A 27,265-nucleotide genomic window follows, 5' to 3' on the forward strand; every position below is an offset into this window, starting at 1 on the left:
ACCCGCCTTTGATGATGGAAGTTAGCAGTTGGGAGGTTTTATCTGCAGCGATGTGTTCAGCAAGGCGGCGTAAACGGTCGGTGGGAACAAATGAGACTTTCAGGACGGAGAATTTGTCCTGTTCGAATGGGTGTTGTTCGCTGGTGATACATGGAGCTCTAGATAGAGTGTCTGCAATGTGCATGTCTTTACTTTTTTTGTAGAAGATGCGAAAATCAAACCGTTGTAGCTACATCATCGTGTGTTGCAGTCTGGCTGGGGCAGCATGGATCGGTTTGCTCAGGATAGTGACTAGTGGTTGATGGTCAGTCTCTACCGTGAAGGTCTTGCCAAAAATAACGTCTTTGAATTTCGAACAGGCGAAAACCATGGCGAGCAGTTCCTGCTCTATCTGTGAGTAGCGTTGTTCAGTATCAGTTAGGGTGCGCGATGCGTAGGATACTGGCATCACGTCGCCGTTGAAGGAAGTTTCAGGCATAGAAACATAGAAACATAGTTGCGCAGGAGTAGCCATACTGGGATCATGGCTGATCATCCAACTCAGTATCCTGTACCTGCCTTCTCTCCATACCCCCTGATCCCCTTAGCCACATCGCAGGTGATTGTTTTAAAGGACGCTGTGACAGATCCTGGACTGTTGAAGTATAGCCCATACTGCCAGGGTTGGTGCACTAGCGAGCTGTAACTTTAAAGTCTCGTAAGCTCGTTGATACTGTGGGTACCAGGATCAGGTGTTGGCCTGGTGGGCTAACTGTCGCAGTGGGGCTGATAATTCGCTGAGATTGGGGATGAATTTGCCCAAGTAGTTGACCATACCTAAAAATCATTGTAAGCTGGTGACATCGGTTGGTACTGACAGCTCGTTAATTGCTGTAGTTGTCAGCGGGTCAGGCATTAACCCGTTGCTGATGAACACATGACAAACGTAAATAACTTCTGTAACTCTGAACTTGCACTTCAGAGGGTTCAGCTTTAAATTAATGTCTCTGGCACAGTTCAACACCTTCGTAGGTTGGCATCATGTTCAGTTGCGTCTCGACCGTATACTAGGATGTTGTGAACAATGATGGCACAAGGTTATTCCGCGAACAGCTGTTCCATTGCGCACTGGAAGACTTCACTAGCAGAGTTGAAACTGAAATGCATTCTTAGAAATCGGTAGCGGCCGAACGGAGTAGCAAAAGTTGTTAGCGCAGATGACGCACGGTCTAACGGGATTTTCCAAAAGGAGCTTTTGGCATCTAGGACTGAGAATACCGTTGCGTTACCGATCTGTGCCGCTACGTCCTCAGTGGTTTTCATCGGGTAGTGTTGCCGTTGGATTGCTGTGTTCAAATCTTTAGGATTGATGCAGATGCGTAATTCCTTCTTGACTTTCTTGGTGGTGACGACCATGGTGGAGACCCAGTCTGAGGGTTCGCTGACCTTGGCAATAACTCCAATAGAGAATATGCGTTTGAGTTCATAGTGTATTTTCTCTCGCATGTGGACGCGGTGAGGTGCATGTACAATTGGGGTGACTGTATGGTCAATAGTGATCTTATATATTGTCAGTAACTTGCCGAGTTTGTTGTCAAACAAGTCCTTATAGTTGGATAGCATCTGTTGTGTAGGTTCCTGTCAGAGTACAGCATGCCCAAAATAAACCAGATCCAAGTCATGGCATGCATTGATGCCAACCAGGGTTTTAGTACTTGGTTGGACAATGTAAAAGAGTAAGTTCTTTGTCTGTTCGTTGATGGTACATTTTAGATCAACTTTACCCAGTGGGTGTAGAATTTCCCCTCCGTAAGCATGTAGAGTGGAGGAGTATTTTTTCATGAGCTCAGTGGTTCTTATGTTGTTGAACACTTTGGGTGACATGACGTTTACTCTGGCGCCGTGATCGGCTTTGGCGATCAGAGGTTTGTTATTGACTATCATGGTCACCGCAGGATCAGTCACTTTGCCTGGGGTGCGCAGGTTTAGGGAAAGTACGGTAGACTCAGTGTCTGTGTTATCAGAGTCATTCCCGTGGGAAGATTCGTCTTGTTCATGGGAATCAGAATTGGACGGGTCTTGTTCAATCAGGTGCAACTTCGTCCTTGAAGCTGTACTCCCACTAGACCGACAACAATTAGCAAAGTGGTTGAGTTTCTTGCAATTATGACATACTTTCCCATGGGCTATGCAAAATTGGCGCACCCCTGGGGTGGAAATAGTTACAGTTGGAGCACCTAGTTGCAGGCACATTCTGATCTTTGTGGAGAATAGCTAGCCAGATTCACATTAATTTGTTGATAAGGGTTAACGCTATCAAAGTCAGCAAGTGGTGCTACAGTCTCAGCCATCCGACAAGCGTGAATCGCTTGCTCCAAAGTCAGTTCAGCGTTCCGCAACAGTTCGGCTCCTAACTGGCGGTCGCTCATTCCTCCAACAATTTTATCACGTACTAGCACATTTGTCAACTCACCAAATCTGCATCGAGAGCTGATATGTCTCAATTCGCTGATAAATCGTTCTACAAGCTCATCAGCTGTTCCATTCGGGCAAAGAATCTCGTCCTCTCAAGGATCCTGTTAGATGGCAGGTCACAATGTTCTCTAAACTTCCTCAGCAGAACCGTCGGGTTGTCAATATTTTCAGCAGGCACCACTACCAGACCATTCGCGTTTAGGTGAGCTGGTGCAAATTCGAAAGAGTCAGCGCGGACCATAGCTTCCGGACCCGCTAAATTCAACAACAGCGATGCTTTCAAATCGTCGGGATTGTTTCAGTGGACGATGCGGATATAATGAGCATAGTCTTTCTCAAACATTCGCCATTGCTTGGCAACAAGGGTAAGGGATCCATCAGCAACATCATTCTCCCTTGCTGTTGTGGATGGATTTACCAATACAGAATGAGGAACTTGCAGCAAGATCTTGATCGGTTGGGCTGAGGAATGGTTAATGGAGTTTACACAGCGAATGGCAGGACTCTGGGAAGTGTTGTCGAACAAAGAGACCGAGGAGTGCAAATACATAGTTCCTTGAAAGTGGCACACAGGTTCACAGGCACACTGTGGTCAAGTAGGCTTTCAGCATATTGGCCTTCATCAGTCAGAGTATTCAGTACAAAAGTTGGGAGGTTATGTTACAGTTGTACAAAGGTGAGGCCACATTTAGAGTATTGTGTTCAGTTTTGGTCATCCTGTTATGGGAAAGATGTTAAGCTGGCAGCACAGAAGATTTACAAGGATGTTGCCAGAACTCGAGGGCCTGTGCTACAGGGAGGTTGAGCAGGCTAGGACTTTATTCCTTGGAGCGCAGAAGTATGAGGGTTTATCTTAAAGAGGTCTATAAGGTCATGAGAGGAATAGATTGGGTAAATGCAACAAATCTTTTATCTTGATTAGGGGAATTAAGCACCAGAAGACACAGGTTTAAGGTGAAGGGAGTAAAGATTTAATAGGAACCCAAGGAGCAACTTTTTTTACACAAAGTGTGGTGGGTATATGGGACAAGATGCCAGAGGACATTTGCGGCAGGTACTATGATAACATTAAAAAAAAAAATTACAGGTACATGGATAGGATAGGGTTAGAAGCATATGGGCCAAATGCAGACAGGTGGGACTAGTATAGATGGGGCATGTTGGTCAGCGTGGGAAAGTTGGGCCCGAGGGCCTGTTTCTACACTGCATGACTTTATTTACATTTCACTCCTCTACTCCCCATATCTGACACACCTTTATCCCCATTTATCCCATATTTGTCATTAGCCTTTATCCAACCATCTCCCAATCAAAAGCACACCTCATCTATATCCACCTATCACTTGCCAGACTTTGTCCTGGCACCACCTCTTCTCCAGTTTTTTTCCCCTACTGTAATCAGTCTGAAGAAGGGACCTGACCCAAAGCATGTCCTAAAGGGATGCTGCCTGACCCGCAGAGTTACTTCAGCACATTGGGTTCTAAGTAGGGGGGAAGCCATGTTTACGAAAGACAGAAATGATTTTAGATGTCCCAGAGTGGAGAGCCTCATCTTGGGAGCAGATGGAATGGAAATTGAGAAATTGAGTGCAGGACATGCCACCCTTTCAAGAAGCATGGTGTGAGGAAGTGTAAGCCAGATAACTGTGGAAGTCAGTGGGTTTATAGTTGTCACTGCCCACATCATAGACTAAATCATTAAAAACATACTCATTGCAGTAATGATAGCCACATTAACACATTGTTAAATAATCTTTTAATTGCCCAATTTACTCAAGCGCGAGACATAATGCATTCTTAGCCTAAATTCATCCATTGAGAACATTTTCTTTAATCGAATGGAGTTAAAAATTGTGATACATTTTATTATCAGATGATTTCCCAACACTAACTTTCCTGTTTTTCACTAGCTACGGCTACAGACAAAAATCGGGATTTATTTTTAGACTGTTTAAAATGTTTTTTCATTATTTGTTAGTTAAGACATTTTAGTCAACTGTTTCATCCTATAGGCATAATACCAGTTGCAATAAACTTAATGATCAATCGATAAGTAGAGTCAATTGATTTAAAAAAACAGACTAGGTAAACGCGTTACAGTCAAATTGTGCAGTAATTTTGACAATATCAATATTTTTATTACAACTTATGTAATGTGTGCATCAGTACAATAATGAAATATCAAATCATTAACATTTTTCACGTGTTGAAAGGTAATTAAAAATGCTGAATGATTGGCAAAATAGTTGCAATTAATCAGCATTTTTAAACCATAAGTTTTGTCCAACATTCCAATGTCAGGAAAACAGCTCTGGATAAGGATAAACTGCAGAGCCAAAATATGACTAATTTTGTTGTTGATGGCTCTCCTGCTGCTAATGTTAGCATAAACTGCAATATGAACATGCAGTAGTTCAACTAGTATAGCATCATCCAATTCAAATTGGATACAAATAATTGATAAGCTCTAAAAGAAAAAGGTTAATTTTAAAATGTAACGGTTAATGATGCTGCTTTTAAAGAAATGAATTTAGATTTCTGATAAAGATTTATGTTTGACAAGCTAAGGAATACCAGTGCACAGGATAGGGCATTCTATCCTGTGTAATCCATTTGTAATCCAACATAACCATTAATTACTCCCTAGAGGAATGGAATAGTTAACCTCCTGACCTTATAATGTGTATCATTCAACCGTAATAGAACACTACCCTATGTAAAATTTCCCACAGAAGACACAGGCGAAAAAATGCAGGAAAATTAGGAAGTTCTGCATGTACCCAACAATTCCAACCAACTTCTATAGATCCGCTGTAGAAAGCATTTTATTGAGATGCTGCACAGCATGGTTTGGAAACAGCTCCATCCAAGACCGCAGGAAATTACAGGGAATTATGGACACAGCCATCCTACAAACCAACCTCCCTTCCATTGACTCCATTTACACTACACGCTGCCTCAGCAAGGCCACCAGCATAATCAAGGACAAGTCTCACCCTGGTCACTCACCACTTCCAACAGGCAAGAAGTACAGACGTGTCAAAACGGACACCTCCAGATTCAGGGACAGCTTCTTCCTAACTGTTATCAGGCAACTGAGCCATTCTATGAACAACTAGAGAAGGGTCCTGAGCCACATCTACCTCATTGGAGACCCACGGACTATCTTTAATCGACTTTACTGGACTGTATCTTGCACTGAACATTTTTCCCTTTACATAGAAAATAGGTGCAGGAGTAGGCCATTTGGCCCTTTGAGCCTGCACCGCCATTCAATATGATCATGGCTGATCATCCAAATCAATATCCCATACCTGCCTTCTCTCCATACCCCCTGATCCCTTTAGCCACAAGGGCCACATCTAACTCCCTCTTAAATCTAGCCAATGAACTGGCCTCAACTACCTTCTGTGGCAGAGAATGATGTATCTATACACTGTGAATGGCTTGATTGTAATTTTGCTTTCCACTGACTGGTTAGCACACATACCTCGGTACACGCGACAATAAACTAAATCAAATTTTTTGAAAATTACATGAAAATTGTGTTATGTGGGCATAGAAAATTAAACTCTACAAACTGCCATTAAGTATACAAGTAAAATAAAATGATACCTTATTACACACAACCAGCTGGTCACCCGATTTCTGTAATGAGATAACAAACACACTGCCATCATCCAGAAAATTGTTCAATTCTCTTCTGTCTCCAAGTGAAGAAATTAAGGAATCTGAAGGCGAAATTCCAAAATAATTTCCTGCTGTTCTGAGGATGAAACTTTTTCTCGTATCATCTAGACATGCAGGCATGTTGTCTTCCCCTAAATAGAATTTTAAAACAATTTTTAAGTTCTAGACCCCATATTTTCTCGCATAAAAGAATAAAATGAGCCAGCATATAAAAGATCAACTAGAATGCATTGCAAATTTTTACTCCAATGAAAAATGTTTTAAATCAGTTCTTAGCCAGCTGAAATGGAGCAGAATTGTTCAATGCAAACCCCAAAATAATCAATAAAAGTCCCTTAGAAATTAGACCCGAATAATTAATCATCTAAAATGAAATTGCCCCTCTGTTTTAAAGGCAGTTTTTCATGCAAAACTTCAAATGAAGACATTTTAAATAAATAATGTTGGACTGATGTTGTGAAATCAAGAGTCGAGAATTTAGCTTAGTTTAGTTTAGTTTATTGTCATGTGTACTGAGATATAGTGAAAAGCTATTGTTGTATGCTAACCAGTCAGCAGAAAGACAATACATGATTACAATCTACAGATTATAGATACATGATAAAGTGAATATCATGAATAACGTTTAGTGCAAGATAAAGTCCAGGAAAGTCCGATCAAAGATAGTCTGAAAGTCTCTAATGAGGTAGATAGTAGTTCTCTAGTTGTTGGTAGGAAGGTTTGGTTGCCTGATAACAGCTGGGACGAAACTGTCTCAGAATGAGTCAAAGAGTAGGGATTAACGGGTTCCTTTCAGAATTGCAGGCAGTGACTAGTGTGGTACCGCAAGGCTCAGTGCTGGGACCGCAGCTATTTACAATATACATCAATGATTTGGATGAAGGGATTCAAAGTAACATTAGCAAATTTGCAGATGACACAAAGCTGGGTGGCAGTGTGAACTGTGAGGATGATATGAGAATACAAGGTGACTTGGCCAGGTTGGGGGAGTGGGCAGATGCATGGCAGATGAAGTATAATGTGGATAAATGTGAGGTTATCCACTTTGGTAGCATAAACAGGAAGGCAGATTACTATCTAAATGGCTTCAAGTTGGGAAAAGGGGAAGTACAACGGGATCTGGGGGTCGTTGTTCATCAGTCTATGAAAGTAAGCACGCAGGTACAGCAGGCAGTGAAGAAAGTGAATGGCATGTTGGCCTTTATAACAAGAGGAGTCGAGTATTGGAGCAAAGAGGTCCTTCTACAGTTGTACAGAGCCCTAGTGAGACCACACCTGGAGTATTGTGTGCAGTTTTTGTTCCCCTAATTTGAGGAAGTGCTATATTCTTGCTATTGAGGGAGTGCAACAAGATTACTTCCCGGGATGGTGAGACTGTCATATGCTGAGAGAATGGAGCAGATGGGCTTGTACACTCTGGAGTTTAGAAGGATGAGAGGATATCTTATTGAAACATTTAATATTGTGAAGGGTTTGGACACGCTAGAGGCAGGAAACATGTTCCCAATGTTGGGGGAGTCCAGAACCAGGGGCCACAGTTTAAGAATAAGGGGTAAGCCATTTAGAACGGTGATGAGGAAACACTTTTTCCTCACAGAGAGTTGTGAGTCTGTGGAATTCTCCGCAAAGAGGGCAGTGGAGGCAGGTTCTCTGGATGCTTTCAAGAGAGAGCTCGATAGGGCTCTTAAAGATAGTGGAGCTGGGGGATATGGGGAGAAGGCAGGAACGGGATACTGATTGGGGGTGATCAGCCATGATCATATTGAATGGCGGTGCTGGCTCGAAGGGCCGAATGGCCTACTCCTGCACCTATTGTCTTTTGTCTAATGTCATATGTACGAAAATGGAATACTGAAATTTTTACTTGCAGCCGCGTAACATGCCTGTAAAAACAGTGCTGAATGGATAACATAATAAACAAACAAAACGTTCAATAAATAAATAAATTACATAGTGCGAAACAAAACAAAAAGTGCAACCATGACTGAGAAATTGTGAGAAATCAATGGAATCATGCAGCATTTAGTTTAGCTCCAATTACTCTTGGAGAAAGTTATATACTGAAATGCCATTTGGTAACAAATTTAAAGTTCAATTATCATCATGCTTTAGCATTTGGCCCTCAAACCTGTGCTGCTATTGAATAAGACCGAGGCTGAACTCATATTTCAGCACCATTTTCCTGTGCTGCAAGAAAGAATGTCATTGTTCTGTTTGGGACATATTACAATGAAGCACACTTGACTCTCTTGTCTCTAATGCCATAATCCCCTTAACATCCAAAACATCTGACGTGAACAGATTCAGCAATTGAGCCTACTCAGCACTCTTGGTTAGAGAGCTCCTAAGATTCACTATTCAATGTGTAAAGATGTTTTTCCTGATCTCAATTATGAATGGCTGACCCTTTATTTAGAGACTGTGACCCAGTTCTAGCCACGTAGTAGTATAATATCCCAGCATCTACCCTGTCTGTTAAGATTTGCCTACGTTTTCATGCGATCACATTCAATTTTTCTGTACTCTAGAGAGTACAGGCTTAATCTTCGGACAGAGCAAGGCTTCTACCCAATATTAGGAGTCAATGCGATGAACATTCATTGTACTCAGTAGGAATATATTCTTCCGAAAGCAGAGAAGACTATACCTGCATAAACTATTCCAAGTGCAATCCCAATATACCCAATACAAATTTAGTATGACATCTGTATTCTTGTACTCAAATCTACCTGCAATGAGGCCCCAGCTCCATTTGCCTTCCAAACCATATAGTCACAGAATGTCCAGTGAGCAGATTTAACAGAATGATAACAAAGGCAGGAAGCTATGATTCAGAAAGAACAAACAAGGACAAACAAAAAGCTTGCAATTTTATGAGGCTTTTTTGTAATTCAGGACACCCTGAAGTACTTCAATCCAATGAAGCTACTTTTACTGTAATCACTGTTAATGCAAGAAAATCCAGTGAATCTGTACACTGGTGACTCATATCAATCTGATACTAACCAGATATGTTTAAGAAAGAACTGCAGATGCTGGAAAAGTCGAAGGTAGACAAAAAATACTGGAGAAACTCAGCGAGTGAGGCAGCATCTATAGTCAAGTCAAGTTTTATTCGTCACTTGCACGTAAAGTGCAGTGAAATGAATTTGCCAGGAGCAGTACAATAACAAAGAACACACAATCTATATTACTAAAACTCTGTTCTTGACCGGTTTTGGCCATCTGTGCCGCGATTTCCGAGAGAACGCCGCCACCTGCGGCCGTCATTTTGGCCACCTCGCTCAGAGCCATCCTCCGCCGTATGTATGCCGAGGATTTTTCCCGTCGATTAAATATGACAGAGATATTAATGTTTTTACTAAATTCCCCATTCTCTCTGCTGCCCCCGCTGGAGGCAGGGGGGGAGGGACTATAAAACCAGGAAGTGGTGTGCCTCAATTAGTCTCTGCAAGCTGGAGCTCTGTCAATTAGTCTCTGCCACTCTGAGCTCTGAATGACACTGAACAAACGTCTACAGCACTGCGAGTACCCTTAATTTGGTTTGAAAATGAAAATATAGTTTGAAGTAAAAAAGCACTGCCTGCAAATGGTTGTTTGGGTTGAATTAAAAAGGCACTCTCTCTCTCTCTCTCCCTATCCATCCCTATCCGTCACTCTTTCTCTCTCTCCCCCCTCTCCTCTCACTCCTTCCCTCCGATCTCTCTCTCTCTCTCTCCCCTCCTCTCCTCCCCTCCCCTCCCATCCCCCCCCTCCTCTCCTCTCCTCTCCTCCCCCCCCCTCCCCCCCCCTCTCCCCCTCCTCTCTCTCCCCCCTTCTCCCCTCCCCCTCCTCTCCCCCCTCTCTCCCCCCCCCCTCCTCAGCCCACCCCTCCCTCTTACCCCCCCTCTTCACTCCCTATTCCTCTTGCACCTCTCACTGTGTCTCTGCCCCTTTTCTCTCTGCCCTTCTCTCTCTGCCCCCCCTCTCCTCCCCCCTCCCCCCCTCTCCAGATGTGACTGCAAGTTGGGGGCTATGCGTCAGTAGATAGGGTGGTTATGGGGTAAAAGGAGCAAATTAATAATATTAATATAATATCAAGGGGGGGTAATTAGCATGAGTGCGGGGGGGGGGGGCGGGGGAGCGGGGAATAGTTAGTTAGTGTGTGACGCTGCATGCCGCCTCCCCCCACCCACAACCGCACGTTGGGGGAACAGACCCAACGGGTCTGCACTTGGTCTAGTACACAATAAATATTTAACACAAACATCCACCACAGCATTCATCACTGTGGTGGAAGGCAACAATGTTTGGTCAGTCCTCCTCCATTTTCCCCCGTGATCGGGACCACAACCCTCCGCAGTAGCCACAGCGGGCGTCCAGATGTGCAGACAGGGTAAGTCCAGGTCAGTCCTGAATTGGTGCTTCCCCACCGCAGACCTGGCTTCAAGATGGTGTAGGCCGCCGGCTGGCGGACGAAGATCTAAAGGCCCCGCCGCGCCGCAGCCAGAAGCACCGCAGACTACAGGGCCGGCAGTCGGAGCTCCTCTCCAGGGATCCCTGGCGAGGGAACCCGTTCCGGATGGTAAGTCCCCGCCTCGTCCCGCGGTAGAAGTAGGCCGCTGGCCGGAGGTCGGAGCTCTTCTCCTCCGGGGTCCCCAACGAGGGATCCCAGACTCCGGACGCCGCGCCAGCTGGAGCTCCGCAGACCGCGGCTTTGGGCTGCCGCGGGCCAGCGAACGGAGCGCTTCCCACCGGCGACTCCCAGAGAGGGCTTGCCCGCTCCGCGACAAAAGAGTCCTCACTGCGCCCGCTGCTGAAGCCCCGGGCGCGTCTCCGGGAAAGTCCGCACCAATCCTCTGCGTTAGGCCACGAGGGAGGCGACATGGAAAAAGTCGCCTCACCGTGGAGGAGGCGACCAAAGCGGTTTCCCACCCCCACAAGACACACAGAGAAACATTAAAAACACACATTGAGACACACTAAAAAACCCAAAAAAAGTTGAAAAAACTAACACGCTGCTGGCAGGGCTGCCGGCTTGCAGCGCCCCCACCGACCCGGAGAGAAGGAATAGGCGACGTTTCGGGTCGAGACCCTTCTTCAGACTGATGTTGGTGGGGGGGGGAAGAAGCGCCGGCTCGGCGGTCGCTTCACCAAACACCTCCGCTCAGTTCGTATTAACCAACCTGATCTCCCAGTTGCTCAGCATTTCAACTCCCCCCCCCACCCACCCACCCCCCACATTCTCAATCTGACTTTTCTGTCCTGGGCCTCCTCCATTGCCAGAGTGAGGCCCAGCGCAAATTGGAGGAAAAACACCTCATATTTCGCTTAGGTAGTTTACACCCCAGCGGTATGAACATTGAATTCTCTAATTTTAGATACACCCCTTGCCCCCTTGCTTTCTTCCTGCTCCCCTCCTCCTTCCCAGCTCTTCCACAAATCATACTGCCTCCTCCTCTTCCTTTCTTCCCCCCCCCCCTCCATGACATCAGTTTGAAGTGGAGCAGGGGACTGAGCACAGAATCTTGAGGTACTCCTATGCTGAAGGTTACCGAGGAGGAAGAGTTGTCCATTTGTACTGAATGTGGTACGCCAATGAGAACGTTGAGGATCCAGTTGCAAAAGGATGAGCAGAGACTCCGTTCCCTAAGTCCGAAAACAACTTTGATGGGGACGATGGTGTTGAATGCTAAACTGTAGATGTAGTCAATGCACAACAGCCTGATGTATGTCTTAATTTATGTTGGGAACCTTGGGCCCAAGAAATAAGAGGTTGAAGATGTCTGCAAACACTTAAAAAAATATTTTTTTAAGTGTTTCCCTCTTTTTATATTCTTGACAGGCCTCCCTGACTTTAGTTTCCGATACCAACTTATAGACCACTGGAATCTCTTCTGGAGCAGGGTGACCTGTTACACCTTAACTGGAGGGGGACCGACATTCTGGCAGGCAGGTTTGCCCAAGCCATAACACCCCCACCAGATGGGTGGTATGCTTTGGATCTTGACCAGTTCCTTCTCTCCTCCATACTTTGCTCTTGCCATCACTCTGATATGTTAATATGCATCTTATATGTACACAAAACCTTTTTCAAGAACTGGGATTGCTCCTTTAAGTACTTCTTGGCAAACAGTAACCTTGCCATCCTATTTTTGCAGCTAACCAGTGGTTTGCACCTTGCAGTGTAGCCTCTGTATCTCTGTTCATGAAGTCTTCTGCAGACAGTGGTCATTGACAAATCCCACCCGACTCCTGAAGAGTGTTTCTGATCTGTCGGACAGGTGTTTGGGGATTTTTCTTTATTATAGAGAGAATCCGGCTGTCATCAGCTGTGGTGGTCTTCCTTGGCCTGCCAGTCCCTTTGCGATTAGTAAGTGCTCTCTTTCGTCTTAATGATGTTCCATACAGTTGATTTTGGTAAGCCTACGGTTTGGCTGATTTCTCCAACAGTTTTATTCTTATTTCTCAGTCTCATAATGGTTTCTTTGACTTTCATTGGTACAACTTTCTGAGGCGCAACTTTCATCATTGTTCAACTTCTGTCAAGGAGAAGCTATACTTCACCCTCGTTAGACCTCATTTGGACTACGCAGTTGCCGCATGGGACCCATACACAAATAAAAATATTTCTTCCATCGAATGTGTCCAAAGACAGGCAGCTTGATTTGTTACTAACACCTATGAGGGAGAAGCGAGTGTCACCAAACTTCTGAATTCTCTGGGGTGGAACCCTCTCCAAGACAGACCATTTGACCTGTTTTTACAAAATGTTAAATGGTCAGTTCGACATAGATTACAAGACCTACACCAAACCAAAACCAATTTGGAGCAGACGAGGCCATTCGATCCAATTTGTGATCCCAGCTACAAAGACAGATGTGTACAGCAATTCGTTCTACCCCCGTACAATTAAAGCATGGAATAATCTCCACCCTACTGTAGTTACCCAACCAGATGCAACTAAATTTAAAGTAGCTCTTTCTTCCCAATAACCCTTTCTGGCTTAAGTCCTCCCTCCACCATATCCAGTTTAAATTCCATTTGGAATATTTTGGAGGAGCAAGAAACCAAGAAGAACAACAACTTTGGTCCTCGTGTTGAGAAACAGCAATAAAAGTTTCCAAACGTGATGAAAAGACTGGAGGAAAAACTAGCTGCTGAGAGCTCTATTATACCTGTCTGAAGGCAATTAAACACACCTGAGCAATTACGAACACCTGAGCAACTACAAACACTTGTGAAGCAATGTGTCCCCAAACATTATGGTGCCCTGAAATTGGGGGGGGGGACTATGTATAAACTTAGCTGTAATTTCTACATGGTGAAACCAAAATGTATAAAAATGGCCTTTATTAAAATCTGATAATGTGCACTTTAACCACATGCGTTTTTTCTATTACAAATCTCTAATTGTGGAGTACAGAGGCAAATAAATAAATGATGGCTCTTTGTCCCAAACATTATGGAGGGCACTGGATACACCTAAAAAAAAAGTCCACCTCTATGAGCCTTTTACGCTAAGGCAATCCAGTTAATAGTTGGGAAATTAAAATCCCCTGAAAACATATTATTTTTTATCACATCTCCCTGCCAGTTGCCCCAGGTAACGTCCTCGCGAATCTAATTTTGTACCATTGATTGGGCGGAAGAAAACAATTATTTCGTTACAGAAAACTGGTGCGGAATCCTTCCCCACGTTTTTCTGTAATTCAACATTAAACTATCCGATTTACAGGAAACTGCAGACGTTGGAATCTCAAGTAACCACGAAGCGTTGGCGGAACTCGGCCGGTCAAACACTGTTTGAAACAGCATTTGTGGAGGGAAATGGACAATCGATGTTTGGGGTCGGGACACTTCTTCAAACTTTTAAATCCGAAATGAAGTGAAGAAGGATCCCGACCGGAGACGTGGTCTGTCTGTTCCCTCCCCAGATGCTGCCTGATCCGCTGAGTTCGTCCAGCACTTTGTGTTGGGATTACAGGAAATTGGAGTGAAATCCCAGCCTCAGCCCACTGGGGTTTAACAATATGTATTCAATGAATCGTTTCACCTCCACAGAAGCCGCCAGCAGAGAGGCGCAATGGCACCGGCGAGGGACGGGCGCAGTTGGCTCCGTTTCACCGGCGGCCCGTCGTCTCCGTTCTGGTCCGCGACTCCACCGGGCCAAATGTCCGCACCGCCGGGGATGGCTGTGAATAACCCGAGCGGGGAGGGGGGAGGGGGCGAGGCCTCCCGAGTGGAGCCGAGGGACGGGTCGGGACTCTGGGGCTGGGCCGGGACTCGGGGGTCAGGCCGGGACTCGGGCGTCGAGCTGGGCCGGGCCGGGGGCCGGGGGCCGGGGGGCCGGGACTCGGGCGCTGGGCTGGGTCGGGGGCTGGGCCAGGGGCTAGGCTAGGGGTCGGGCCGGGACTCTGGGTCGGGGGTCGGGCTGGGGGTCGGGGGCCGGGACTGCGCTGGGCTGGGGGTCGGGGGTCTCTGGCGGGGTGGGGCCGGGGGGTCGGGGCCGGGACTCTGGCGCTGGGCTGGGCCGGGGGTCGGGGGACTCTGGCGGGGTTGGGCCGGGGGGGGCGCTGGGTCGGGGTGTTGGGCCGGGCTGGGGGTCGGGGGCCGGGACTCTGGCGCTGGGTTGGGCTGGGGGTCGGGGGCCGGGACTCTGGCGCTGGGTTGGGCCGGGGGTCAGGGCGCTGTGTCGGGGTGTTGGGCCGGGGCGCTGGGTCGGGGGCCGGGACTCTGCCGTCGAGCTGGGCCGGGATCAGCGCTGTTGGCAACGCAGCGCGTCCCCGGTTACGCGGCCGCAGCAACCGCCCGTCACAGCGGAAGTGACGCCGTCCCGGCCAACAGCACGCCGCTCCGTCAGCCGCTTAAAGCAGCCACGCCAAAGTGGGCCCCACTCCACGCTGGGTGAAGCAGCACCGACGGGACGAGAAGTGTGCGGCCCCTTTTAGGGGATCCTGGCGCCAAGGGCTCCGCCTTCCCCTTGTGGGCGACAGCAAGGCAGGGAACCAGGGGGGTGGGGATGCGTTTCATCCAGATTAATTAGACTTTCATTTACTTTTATTACTGCAACTCCGCACCAGAGTCTCAATAAGATGTAAATAAACGAGCGAGGCGGACAGCAGGCGTAGTGCGAAAGTGGTGGGGCGGATTCGAGGGATAATTTCGCTCTTGTGCCGCCGGCAACACCCTGGCTTGTGCGGTGGGTGGGTGATGCCGGGCAGGGAGACCCTCATCCCCGGGTCATTCATGAGCTCTTTGCTCAGCAGAGTAACAGTGATCGGGCCGGCGCTCTCTCCCACTGTGGGTTATTGTCATTGCACGGCTTGTCTTTACTGCGGGCGGCACAGTGCCCCTTCCCCCAACCCCATCGCTCAAGCCCCTTCTCCTCAACCCACCCCTTCCTCACCTCACCCTCCCTCCTCCCCGCTCTTCCTCACTCCTCCTATCCCCCCCCCCCCCTCCAGACTCCTCTCCTCACTCCCTCAATCCATCCCCTCCTCACTCAAGCCCCCCCCCCCCCCCCCATCTCCCGCAGCCCTTCCTCTCCCCCTCCACCCCCCACTCCTCACTCAAGTCTCTCCTCAATCCATCCCCTTCCTCACTCCAACCCCCATCTCCCGCAGCCCTTCCCCTCCCCTCCTCACTCTCCTCAATCCATCCCCTTCCTCACTCCAACCCCCATCTCCCCCAGCCCTTCCTCTCCCCTCCTCACTCAAGTCTCCCCTCAATCCATCCCCTTCCTCACTCCAACCCCCATCTCCCGCAGCCCTTCCTCTCCCCTCCTCACTCAAGTCTCTCCTCAATCCATCCCCTTCCTCACTCCAACCCCCATCTCCCGCAGCCCTTCCTCTCTCCTCCTGTCCTCACCTCACTCCTCCTCTGGTAGTGGGCGAGCCGACCCCTGTTACTCAGCCCCGGAAGTGATCGCGGTGTGCCGGTGCTAGAGTCTAGAGTCGGCGACAGCGAGCAGCGGCGGCGGCGGCAGCGAGGGTTTGGGGAGCGGGGAGCGGGGAGCGGGGCCGCGCCGACACGGCAGCCCCGGGGGCAGAGGACGCTCCGGTCCGGTCCGGTCCGGCTCATTGAGGCGGCCGCAGGTGCACACCGCGCTCTGATCGCCCGAGGGTCCGGCATCAAACCATTCCCGACCTGGGAGGGGGAAGGGTGTCGAGCCTCGGTACCTCGGCCATCGCCTCAGCGCCGACCCTTCCCTGTCCCTCCCGTTCTGCCGGCAGAGCCGCTTCAGGTCCTCAGGTGGCCGGGCCCATGTTTCCCTCCACCCCCTCCCCTCCGGGAGTCTCTCTCCGGGGCTGGTAATGGGGGAGGGGTTGCTCGGGGACGGAGGGAGTGGGATCACGTAGCGAAGGGGCGATCTCTTTGTCAGGGGGTTGGGGACAGACACAGTCCCAGACGCCTGAGAGTGACCCAGTTTCTTTGCACAACGTTGCAGTCCGCTGGCTGCTCGGAAGTTAGTTTCGGGTGATGGTGAATTTTAAGCACAGTGCGGTGATCGGTGGAGCATTGAGCCTCTGTTTCTGCATTTGGAAAGGGCGCAGGACTGAAACCTTATTGTAACTTTGTTTTCCCGACCTGAATCTGGGTCTTGCACCCCAGACAAGGCGGAGGCCCAGCCGGACGTGATTAGCATTTTCCTTTCTGCCATCTCCCTCTCCCAATCGCACAGTAATGGTGAGACATTGGAGCCGGTGCTGCCTGTCAAAGCTCTGCTCTGGCGGTGGTTCCTGGTTCGATCGAGGGCCCCCTTCACCAATTACAAAATTGCGCATTCAGTCACCATCGTTGGTACACGGCAAGAGTCCAATGCACGATGTTTTAGGATTGCTTGTGAAGCCCGTTTCTAGAGAATTCATTTGCAGTCGTAGTTTTATTTGTCATGTAGGCCCATCGGGAAATCTTGGTCCAAAGGTTAGCATTTGCTCCGAGAAAGGGTTCTAATTTAAAAAGCGATCAAATTGACCGGAGCCTTTTCAGATATAATTCTGAATATTCTGTGTCTTTTTTTGTTGTCCCATTTCGGCTTCTGCGCCCCAATATCTGTTCTGCAGCATTCAGGATGAAAATGTAAATGGAGCAGGGGCCGTGCAATGCATTCCTTATTTCATTAAAGAAGAAATATTCGCTAAAGCCAGACATTAATTATATAATATTAGAATTTGCACACATGTTGGCGTGTTTAACAATATCGCATTTTAATGTTTTCTAGTGAGAGATTGGCTCATACTGGCAGACTTGCATCAGATATCCCGAACATTCAATCGACTGGTAAGTGTTGGAATACTGCCATCTTTAATAGCTTTTCCTTCTAACTTAATTAGGTCAAGTTTACAGCTGAAAAATATCGAGGCCCTATTAGGTCAAAAAGAGCTAAAGTGAAATGTTACAGCAGAAGCTTCATGTGATACATTATAATTGGAAACGGTCCTTTTTCTGCTGTCCTGCACATTGGATTGATGAAGGGAATCTCTTGATCACTGCTAATAAAATGAATCTTCTTGCGTATGGTGTGCACAACATAAAGTTGTAGGATAACTTATTCTATTTGATTGTGCACTCCGGGTTGATTACATTTGTTGAAACAGGGCGGACCACGTGAAGGTTGCAATATCCCACCCCATACAATGAATCAAGCAGCATAGCTATATTGAGATGTAGATGATGCCACAACATTTTATCCCCTGTATTATGTTAATCTTGGAACGTGTCAGAGGATCTAAAGTCACACAGCACAGAAATAGGTCCATCAACCCAATTTGTCCATGCCGGCAAAGATGTCTGTCTGAGTTAATCCCTTGCCTGTGTTTGCCCCTTAAACCTTTAATCCTTTCCTAACGTATATATCTGTCAAAATGCCTTTTAAATGTTGTTATTGTACCTGACTCTACACCTTGCTTTGGCAGCTCATTCTATGTATCCATCAGCCTTAATGTAAAATGTACCTTTCTAAATTTGCAGTGCTCTCCATAATGTTTGGGACAAAGACCCATCATTTATTTATTTGCCTCTGTACTCCACAATTTGAGATTTGTAATAGAAATAAATTGCATGTGGTTAAAGTGCACATTGTCAGATTTTATTAAAGGGTATTTTTATACATTTTGGTTTCACCATGTAGAAATTACAGCTATGTTTATACATAGTCCCCCCAATTCAGGGAACCATAATGTTTGGGACACATGGCTTCACAGGTGTTTGTAATTGCCCAGGTGTGTTAAAATGCCTCCTTAATGCAGGTATAAGAGCACTCTCAGCACCTAGTCTTTCCTCCAGTCTTTCCATCACTGTTGGAAACTGTTATTGCTGTTGATCAACATGAGGACCAAAGTTGTGCCAATGATAGTCAAATCCCTATCCCTATCCTATCAAATAATTTTCTCCAATAATTTCCCTACTGCCGACATGAGGCTCACCGGCCTATAGTTCCCGGGATTTGCTCTACTTTCTTTCCTTAACAAAGCAACACCATTGGCCACTCTCCAGTCCTCCGAGACATTAACTATGCCTAGAGGAGAAACAAAGATATTAAGGCCCCTGTAGTCCTCTCTCTTGTCTTCCTTAATAACCTGAGATAGACACAAACTGCTGGAGTAACTCAACAAGTCAGGCAACATCTCTGGAGAAAGAGAATGGGTGATGTTTTTTTGGGGTGGTATCCTTCAAACTGAAAGTACAGTGGGGGGGGGGGGGGGGTGACGTGGGGGGGGGGGGGGGGGGGGGGGGGGGGGGGGGGTGGGTGGGGTGGGTGGGGGGTAAGAGCCGGAGGTGAGTAAAGACCAGGACCATCCACAAATGATCTCAGGCAGGCAAGGTGTGTTCTCGGGAGCAACATTGTGGAGTACTAGATCTGGTAAAAACGACTAGAGAATAGGGGGAGTGAATGTGAGAAGTTATTTAAGTTTAGAGAACCAATTGTTCATACCACTGGGTTGCAAGCTACCCAAGTGATATATGAGGTGTTGTTCCTCCTATTTAATGTGGCTTCATTGGCAATGGCAAAGGCCCAGGGCAGAAACATCAGAAAGGGAAGGGGGGTTGAAGTGGTTGGTAACTGGGTAATCACGTAGGCCTGAGCAGACAGAGTGTGTGTTCAGCAAAATGATTTGCAGAGTCTACATTTTGGTCTTGCCATCTTGTTTGAATCTGATAACACAAATTGGGATGTAAGCATGTAGGATGTTATGTGTTTGTTTACAAAAAGCTACAAGAGCAGCTATCCAGAAAAGGTAGAATGATTGAAGCAAGGTAACAAAAGCTTGGATGAGGGCAAAGCACAAGATCGTCCACAGTGGACCAATGCACTCATTTTGTATGCTTATCACGAGTCTCCATCTAGGCCCTTCACTTCCAACACACATATTAAAGTATGTCATGGATTAAGCTACAGGATGCACCCCAGCAGCTCGAGGATAGTGAGCAACTTGCTCACGGATGACAAAAAACCCAGCAAAATCATAGGGATGTCATTATCTCCAAGTTGTACTTCATTTGATTTGAATGCACACCTCTTGTCATTGGGTCAACCCCCCTCAAATTGCATATTTAACCAGCATCACAAGCCCAGTACTCCAAACAAAGGTTTGCCATCATCATTGGACTGAAAGGACAAAGTCAATAGTAAATAAAGAGCTGGGTATATTTCTCAGTAATGGCATGACATCTGTTTACACGCTTCAAGTATTAGGCCTGAATGCAATGGTCTGTGAAAGTCATGTCTCTCCCAAATTATTCCTCCATAACTTGCACAGCCTAGTTCTGTTGAAGCATGGATATATTCCACCCTAGAAAGGAGTTGTGTGGCCTGCCCAATGAAGTCCACACAACCACCTGAAGATGTCACACTAGCACAACATACCCTGTAGTAAATGTTCTGATTGCCCTTAAAAAAAGGTTGGCATTCCTGCACTACAGATTTCAGGGGCTGAGGTAGGTTACTTGCAGTCACAAGGAATTGTAGGTGCTGCAATGTTTTGTAGAACACAAACTGCTGGAAGAACTTAACAGTGGAGGACATGAGGCAACATCTGTGGAAGACATGAATATGTGACATTTTGGATCTAATTGTAGTGGGAATGAATAAGCTGGAAAAGAGATGAGGGTGGAGGGAAATGCAGGCAAATGATAGGTGGACAGACCTCTGCCCTGTTTGAAGAAGAGTTGCAAGCTAAAACATCACCTATTCCATTTCTCCAGAGATGCTGCCTGGCCTGTTAAGTTACTACAGCAGTTTGTGTCTAAGGTATAAACCAACATCTGCAGTTCCTTTCTATATAAGTGATGGGTCTATATAAGTGAGAGGGGAGGTTTGATTGACATATAGGTGAACAAAAAGGGTTGCAAGGGTGCCAAGGGGGACTAAAGGGTGTTGGTGAGTGGAGCAGAGGAGTAAAATGTAAAGCCAGGGTAATTTACTTGTATTGGGAGCACCTTGGTCCATTCTGTGAATAAAAAGGAAAATATTACTATATTACCTTTGTACTTTTTCTAATATAAAAATGCATATGAGCATGTGAATGAATTCCAGGATATAAAAATGTGGGGTGAGACAGTGCATGTTTTTGAAACTAATCCATATGACTTTTGCATCAAAGAATGAGAGGTGCTTGCATGAGGAAAAATAATGATGCACACTGCGTTAGCCCACAAGATCAACCCTATGTTACTGGCCCAATATATACAGTGAACTGAATAACTTGTGGTGAAAACTACATGTGGGTTAACCAAATGTGGTACAATAATAAAGAGCAAGTTGTGGCTGGATCCACACATCCCACCGGACAACAAAAGATCTTGGCACCAACCACAGCTGAATGACCAAATGCTTTCCTGCAACCATGGACAATGTATGCAATCATGTAAAAAGTAAAGCAGAGCATGTGTCCATTTCTGAAATTGGATATTAAACTCTGAAGGAAAAAATATCCCTGAATGAGTGTATACTCTAATCTCAGTCGCAATTTCCCCCCCCCCCTTCTCGTCAAGAATTTAAATACATCGCTGCCCTTGCCACCTTAAAAACAATGCCACGGAGTTATATAGCACATAAACAGGCCCTTCAGTCCAACATGTCCATGCTAACTATGGTGCCGTAATTAAGCTTAGTCCCAGTTACCTGCATTTGTCCCCATATCCCTCTAAATCTCTCTTATCTATGTAACTATCCAAATCTGTAAATGCTGCAACTGTGACTGTCTCAACCACTTTGCCTGGAAGCTCATATGTGTTTGAGTATTTATGTACCATCCTCTGTGTGAAGAAGTTTCCCCCTCCAGTTCCTATTAAATCTTTATTTTCTTGCCACAAACCTATGCCCTCTAGTAATTAATTTCCCCTAGCCTGAGTAAAACGTATCCTTGTTCGATACGTACCAGGGCCCCATCCCCGACCTCTACCTCCGTTACATTGACGACTGCTTTGGGGCCACCTCCTGCACCCACACACAACTGACTGACTTCATCCACTTCACCACCAACTTCCATCCGGCACTCCAATACACCGGGACCATTTCCGACACTTCCCTACCATTCCTTGACCTCACCATCTCCGTCGCAGAAGACAGACGTCTGACCGACATACACTGCAAACCCAGTGACTCACATGGCTATCTGGACTACACGTCTTCCCACCCTGCCCCCTGTAAAGACTCCATCCCCTACTCCCAATTTCTCCGCCTACGCCGCATCTGTTCCCAGGATGAGACGTTCCACACAAGAGCATCGGAAATGTCCTCGCTCTTCAGGGAACGGGAATTCCCCTCCTCCACCATAGATGAGGCTTGCACCAGGGTCTCTTCCATACCCCGCAACACTGCTCTCTCTCCCCATCCCCGCACTCGAAACAAGGGCAGAGTCCCCCTCGTCCTCACCTTTCACCCCACCAGCCGGAAAATACAACAAATAATCCTCCGCCATTTCTGCCACCTCCAACGTGACCCCACCACTCGCCACATCTTCCCATCTCCCGCCATGTCTGCCTTCCGCAAAGACCGCTCCCTCCGCAACTCTCTTGTCAATTCTTCCCTTCCCTCCCGTACCACCCCTTCCCCGGGCACTTTCCGTTGCAACCGCAAGAAATGCAACACCTGTCCCTTCACCTCCCCCCTCGACTCCATTCAAGGATCCAAGCAGTCGTTCCAGGTGCGACAAAAGGTTCACCTGTATCTCCTCCAACCTCATCTACTGCATCCGCTGCTCTAGATGTCAGCTGATTTACATCGGGGAGACTAAGCGGAGGTTGGGCGATCGTTTCGCCGAACACCTCCGCTCAGTCCGCAATAACCTACCTGAACTCCCAGTGGCTCAGCACTTCAACTCCCCCTCCCATTCCCAATCCGACCTCTCTGTCCTGGGTCTCCTCCATTGCCAGAGTGAGCAACACCGGAAATTGGAGGAACAGCACCTCATATTCCGCCTGGGTAGCTTGCGTCCGGTTGGCATGAACATTGAATTCTCCCAATTTTGTTAGCCCTTGCTGTCTCCTCCCCTTCCTTAACCCTCAAGCTGTCTCCTCCCATCCCCCCGCCCTCGGGCTCCTCCTCCTGCCTTTTTCCTTCCTTCTCCCCCCCATCAGTCTGAAGAGGGGTTTCGGCCCGAAACATCACCTATTTCCTTCGCTCCATAGATGCTGCTGCACCCGCTGAGTTTCTCCAGCATTTCTGTGTACCTCCTGAGTAAAACTATGTTCATTCACCCTATCTGTACCCCTTATGATTTTATACACCTCCAAAAAATGAAGTCCTAGCCTGTCCAACCTCTCCCTATGACTCAGTTCTAATCCTCACAATTCCTCATAATTCTCTGCACTTGTTCCAGCTTAAATGGCATCTTTCCCATAACAGGGTGGCCAAAACTGAACCTAGTAAACCAAATGCAACCTCCCCAAGGTGATGTACTACTGCAGTGTAATGATCAACTTCTCTAGTCTTTGCCCTTACTGATGAAGGGCAGCATTCAAAAAGCTGCCTTCGCCACCCTGTCTACCTGTGATGCCACGATCAGGGAACAATGTACTTGTACTCCTAGGCGCTACCATTCACCGAATCTTGGTTTGACTTCACAAAATGCAACCACCCTCACTTATCTGAATTAACTACATTTGGCATTCCTCGATACACTTTCCGATCAAGATCCCACTATACTTCTTGATAACCACTTTCACTGTCTATTCACCTACACTAGTTTTATCTCAACATGTACTAGCCATGCCTCGAATATTCTCATCCAAATTGTTGATGAAGGCAACAAATGGGTAACAATAGGCCCAGCACTGGTACCCCAAAGGTACACCACTAGTCAGGGGCCTCCAGTATGTAAAACAGCCATCTGTCATTGCCCTCTGACGATATCAAGTCACTTATATATTCAATTAGCTAGCTCCCTCTGGTACATCCCTTCTTTAGAGATGGATATATTTATGTGATCAATCTCTGAAAGATGCGTAATTGGTCTGAGCATTTTCAGTTCATCTGAGAAATTATGGAAGTACTTTTCATCGTTAGTTTCTTTTTATTTTGTTGTTTAATAGAATTTGAAAGAAGATCTGAATGGCCAAGGTGATCAAGATATAGGTAAGGTCAATAGAAATAGCTTATTGATGAAGCAGTTGTAATAGAAGTGGAACTGACTAATTGTAAACTGTTGCAGGTAGCTCCTTTCAGTGCACCTGTTCTGTCTTTTGGTGTGCTCACAAGATGCCTGTTAAGAAGAAGAGAAAATCTTCAGGATCAGAAGATGCCAGCATGAAAAAATGTAGAATAAGCAGGTGGGTACCAATTTAGCTTTAAGACTTTCTTCACCACTTTCCCAGAGGCCCACTTACATGTCCCAAAGCCCAGTTATCATGCTGATGTGATATTAACCACTAACACATATCAACTGTTTTACTTATTCAAATTCAACAAAGCCTGGATTTTACAGATTGTTGACTGCAATAAATATTTTAACTGCATCTTAGAAATAATTGAAAATTTAAAGCTCTCCATTTGATTTATAAAGCCTATTATAAATCTGAGTCTGAAGACCCAAAACATCACCCATTCTTTTTCTCCAGGTATTCTGCCTGATCCACTGAGTTGAGACGCAAACTGAGACTTTACGTCTATCTTCGGTATAAACCTAAAAATTTGTTTCCATGATTTCAATATTAAATTCCTCCTGTGAGAAGTTTGATATCTTGATAATCATACTTTCCAGATAATTTAATGACTTTTTTTAGAGAAACATCTTTTCATTATCTATTGATCAATTTAAGAACTCCAACATAAGTGGCAAGCATGCATGGGCCAAATGTTTTATTTAGATAGGGCAGAAATAATTTTTATTCTGATGTTTATGAATGAAACTGAAGAGTTTTTTTGCTAATGCTTATTTAACACTCAAGAATACATCCAAGATGACAAAAAGGTTCACTTATAGCTGCTGTTGGCTTTAATCTTTTTGATTCTTCTAACATTTAAATTATGAGTTTAGGATATTTTAATTAGGAATTTGAGGCGGGGGGGATTGTGCTGAAAGCTGGAAAAACTCTTCCCATTAGATTTAGATGAGAATGAAAGTGGGGAAGCCGGTGGAGCAAAAATGCCAGGCTGGATTTAATTGGCCAAATGGTTTGTTCAATTGCATGCATTCTTTGTAATATAAGAGCTTGAAGAATGAAATAAAAAAATAACCTGTTTCAGGGAAAATGTTCACTGACCAGTTTCGTCTTTTTAAGTTTCTGTAGAGTACAGACGCCATCTAGATTAATAAGTGATGACAGTTTTTCAAGCAAAAAGTGCCTAGCTTGGTTTTATGAATATGCAGGTAAGAATTTTGAGGTATATTGTTACTTTATGGCAAGTTATGATGCCTTAAAATGTAATTACTAGTCTTCATTAAAAATGCCTCCAAATATATTGAGAGGCAATTTAAATTCAGTGCTTTATTTCTGCAGGATCTGAATAGAGGGGAACATGATATTTCAGTCTATTGGAACTGTGGAAAAGTAGTAAATAGTGTTATTCCAATGCGGCATTTCTATTATGTTTGTTGTATGTCAGTTGCACAACAGCAGATCATGATCAGGGAGAATGTTAATTCTGTCTGTTCACGTTAACTTTTTTAATGTAACAAGTTCTTGACCATCATCTACAAAAAAATATTAACTCCCCTCCCCTCATCATGTCCTACCCAAGAACAAAACCAAGCAATGTTATTGAAGTGCATGAATGGTAAGTGGCTTTTAGTCTAAAGAAACATACTGTTATCATGGCGCAAAGAAATGTACAAATTATTAAGCGTATCTCCCAAATTCTGAGACTTTAAGATCATTCTGAATTGCTCTAACCCAGCATTTCGTGATATGGTTATTTAAAGCTTATCATTTGTGACAGGTTTTGGACAAATTCACATTGCACTTTCATAAGAAAGTGTCATTGAACATGGCACCACAATTTCTATCTTTACTTAACATTTCGGTAAGTATTCAAAAGGTATCTAACAACATTCTAGAGAATACATGTTTTTGGGGGTTTTTACTCATTTTGAGGGAATGTACAATTTGTTTCCCCCTGCTGGTCTATGTATGGGCTGCAATCAACGATAAACAGGCAAACTCGTGCTTGGTTCCTGTTGGTGGCACTGCAGCCAAATGTTAGGAGATGTGCTGATGCCGTCTCTTAAGTGGCTCTAGCACGGTTAGAGCCTCCGCCTATTATAGACAATGGGTGCAGGAGTGGGCCATTCAGCCCCTCGAGCCAGCACCGCCATTCAATATGATAATGGCTGATCATCCACAATCAGTACCCTGTTCCTGCCTTCTCCCCATATGCCTTGACTCCACTATCTTTAAGAGCTCTGTCTAACTCTGTTGAAAGCATCACGAGAACAAGCCTTCACTGACATCTGAGGCAGAGAATTCCACAGACTCACAACTCTCTGTGTCAAAAAGTATTTCTTCATCTCTGTTCTGAATGGCTTATCCCTTATTCTTAAACTGTGCCCCCTGGTTCTGGACTCCCCCAACATCGGGAACATGTTTCCTGCCTCTAGCCTGTCCAAACCCTTAATACTCTTATATGTTTCAATAAGATCCCCTCGCATCCTTCAAAATTCCAGAGTATACAAGCCCAGCCACTCTATTCTATCAACGTATAACAGTCCTGCCATCCTGGGAATTAACCTGGTGAACCTACTACGCTGCACTCCCTCAATAGCACGAATGTCCTTCCTCAAATTGGGAGAACAAAACTGCACACAATACTCCAGGTCTGGTCTCACTAGGGCCCTGTGGTACTGCAGAATGACCTCTTTGTTCCTATACTCAACTTCTCTTGTTATGAAGGCCAACATGCCATTTGTTTTCTTCACTGCCTGCTGTACCTGCATGCTTACTTTAGTTTAGTTTAGTTTATTTATTTGTTCCGAACAAGTAAAGATATAAATAGGAATAAATAACAACAACAAAATCGAAATAGTCAAACAATTGGACATTCCAGGCAATATTTGCAAAGCAATGAAAAGCATAAAGCAAAATTTAAATGTCCAACACTTTTTCTTTAGAAGCTCGAAAAGGAGTGAGAAGAAGAATAACTTATTTAATCTCACCCCTTCTCCCTAAACCCTTCTTCCATGTTTAATAATTAATTAATTAATTAATTAATGATAATACCCCAGACAATTTTCAGAGATGCATACAGACATATATATACATACAACTGATATACCCATAACAAGTAATGTGTATGAAGTAACCAAAAAACATAAATAAATAATAAATAAAATTATAAATAAACCTCCTTATATTGTAAACCATAAATTGACCCCTGTTTGTCAACCCTCCCCTTCATCCTTGTGAAAAAAAGTTTTTTGTATGTCATTTTGAAACTGGTTCATATTTGGACATTGCTTTAACTCTACATTCAAACTGTTCCACAATCCTACTCCACAGACCGAAATACAAAAAGTTTTTCTGGTCGTGCGGACTCTTTGTACCTTAAAATTAAATATTCTTCTTAAATTATAATCCCCCACTAGCTCATTGAATAATTTTTGTATATTTCCAGGTAAGTTTTTATTTTTGGCCCTAAACATTATCTGTGCTGTTTTAAATGCAACCAAATCTTCTAATTTTAATAATTTTGACTGTAAGA

The 27,265-nt window shown here is 45.5% G+C and overlaps 2 protein-coding genes across 9 annotated transcripts in view; one reads left to right on the forward strand and one right to left on the reverse strand.

Annotated features, from left to right (window-relative positions):
* LOC129698145 (cytoplasmic dynein 2 heavy chain 1) overlaps nucleotides 1-14,385 on the reverse strand; it is a 395,765-nt gene extending 381,380 nt beyond the window's left edge. The window contains 2 exon segments of the mRNA XM_055637055.1: nucleotides 6,070-6,275; nucleotides 14,180-14,385. Coding sequence (XP_055493030.1) covers nucleotides 6,070-6,264 — 195 coding nt within the window. The 5' untranslated portion in view covers nucleotides 6,265-6,275; nucleotides 14,180-14,385.
* A 961-nt stretch (nucleotides 14,386-15,346) lies between these two features.
* dcun1d5 (DCN1, defective in cullin neddylation 1, domain containing 5 (S. cerevisiae)) overlaps nucleotides 15,347-27,265 on the forward strand; it is a 33,349-nt gene continuing 21,430 nt past the window's right edge. Inside the window, exons 1-5 of one of the 8 annotated variants that reach the window (XM_055637063.1) lie at nucleotides 15,347-15,426; nucleotides 17,348-17,406; nucleotides 23,662-23,704; nucleotides 23,781-23,898; nucleotides 24,850-24,938. In XM_055637063.1, coding sequence (XP_055493038.1) covers nucleotides 23,828-23,898; nucleotides 24,850-24,938 — 160 coding nt within the window. In that variant the 5' untranslated portion in view covers nucleotides 15,347-15,426; nucleotides 17,348-17,406; nucleotides 23,662-23,704; nucleotides 23,781-23,827. Of the gene's footprint in view, nucleotides 15,437-16,106; nucleotides 16,221-16,535; nucleotides 16,592-17,347; nucleotides 17,407-23,661; nucleotides 23,705-23,780; nucleotides 23,899-24,849; nucleotides 24,939-27,265 lie in introns of those variants that run through there. The other 7 variants (XM_055637064.1, XM_055637062.1, XM_055637058.1 and 4 more) reach the window with 7 other exon arrangements.

This window comes from Leucoraja erinacea, chromosome 6 (genome assembly GCF_028641065.1).
Source record: "Leucoraja erinacea ecotype New England chromosome 6, Leri_hhj_1, whole genome shotgun sequence".
Classification (NCBI taxonomy): Eukaryota; Metazoa; Chordata; class Chondrichthyes; order Rajiformes; family Rajidae; genus Leucoraja; species Leucoraja erinaceus.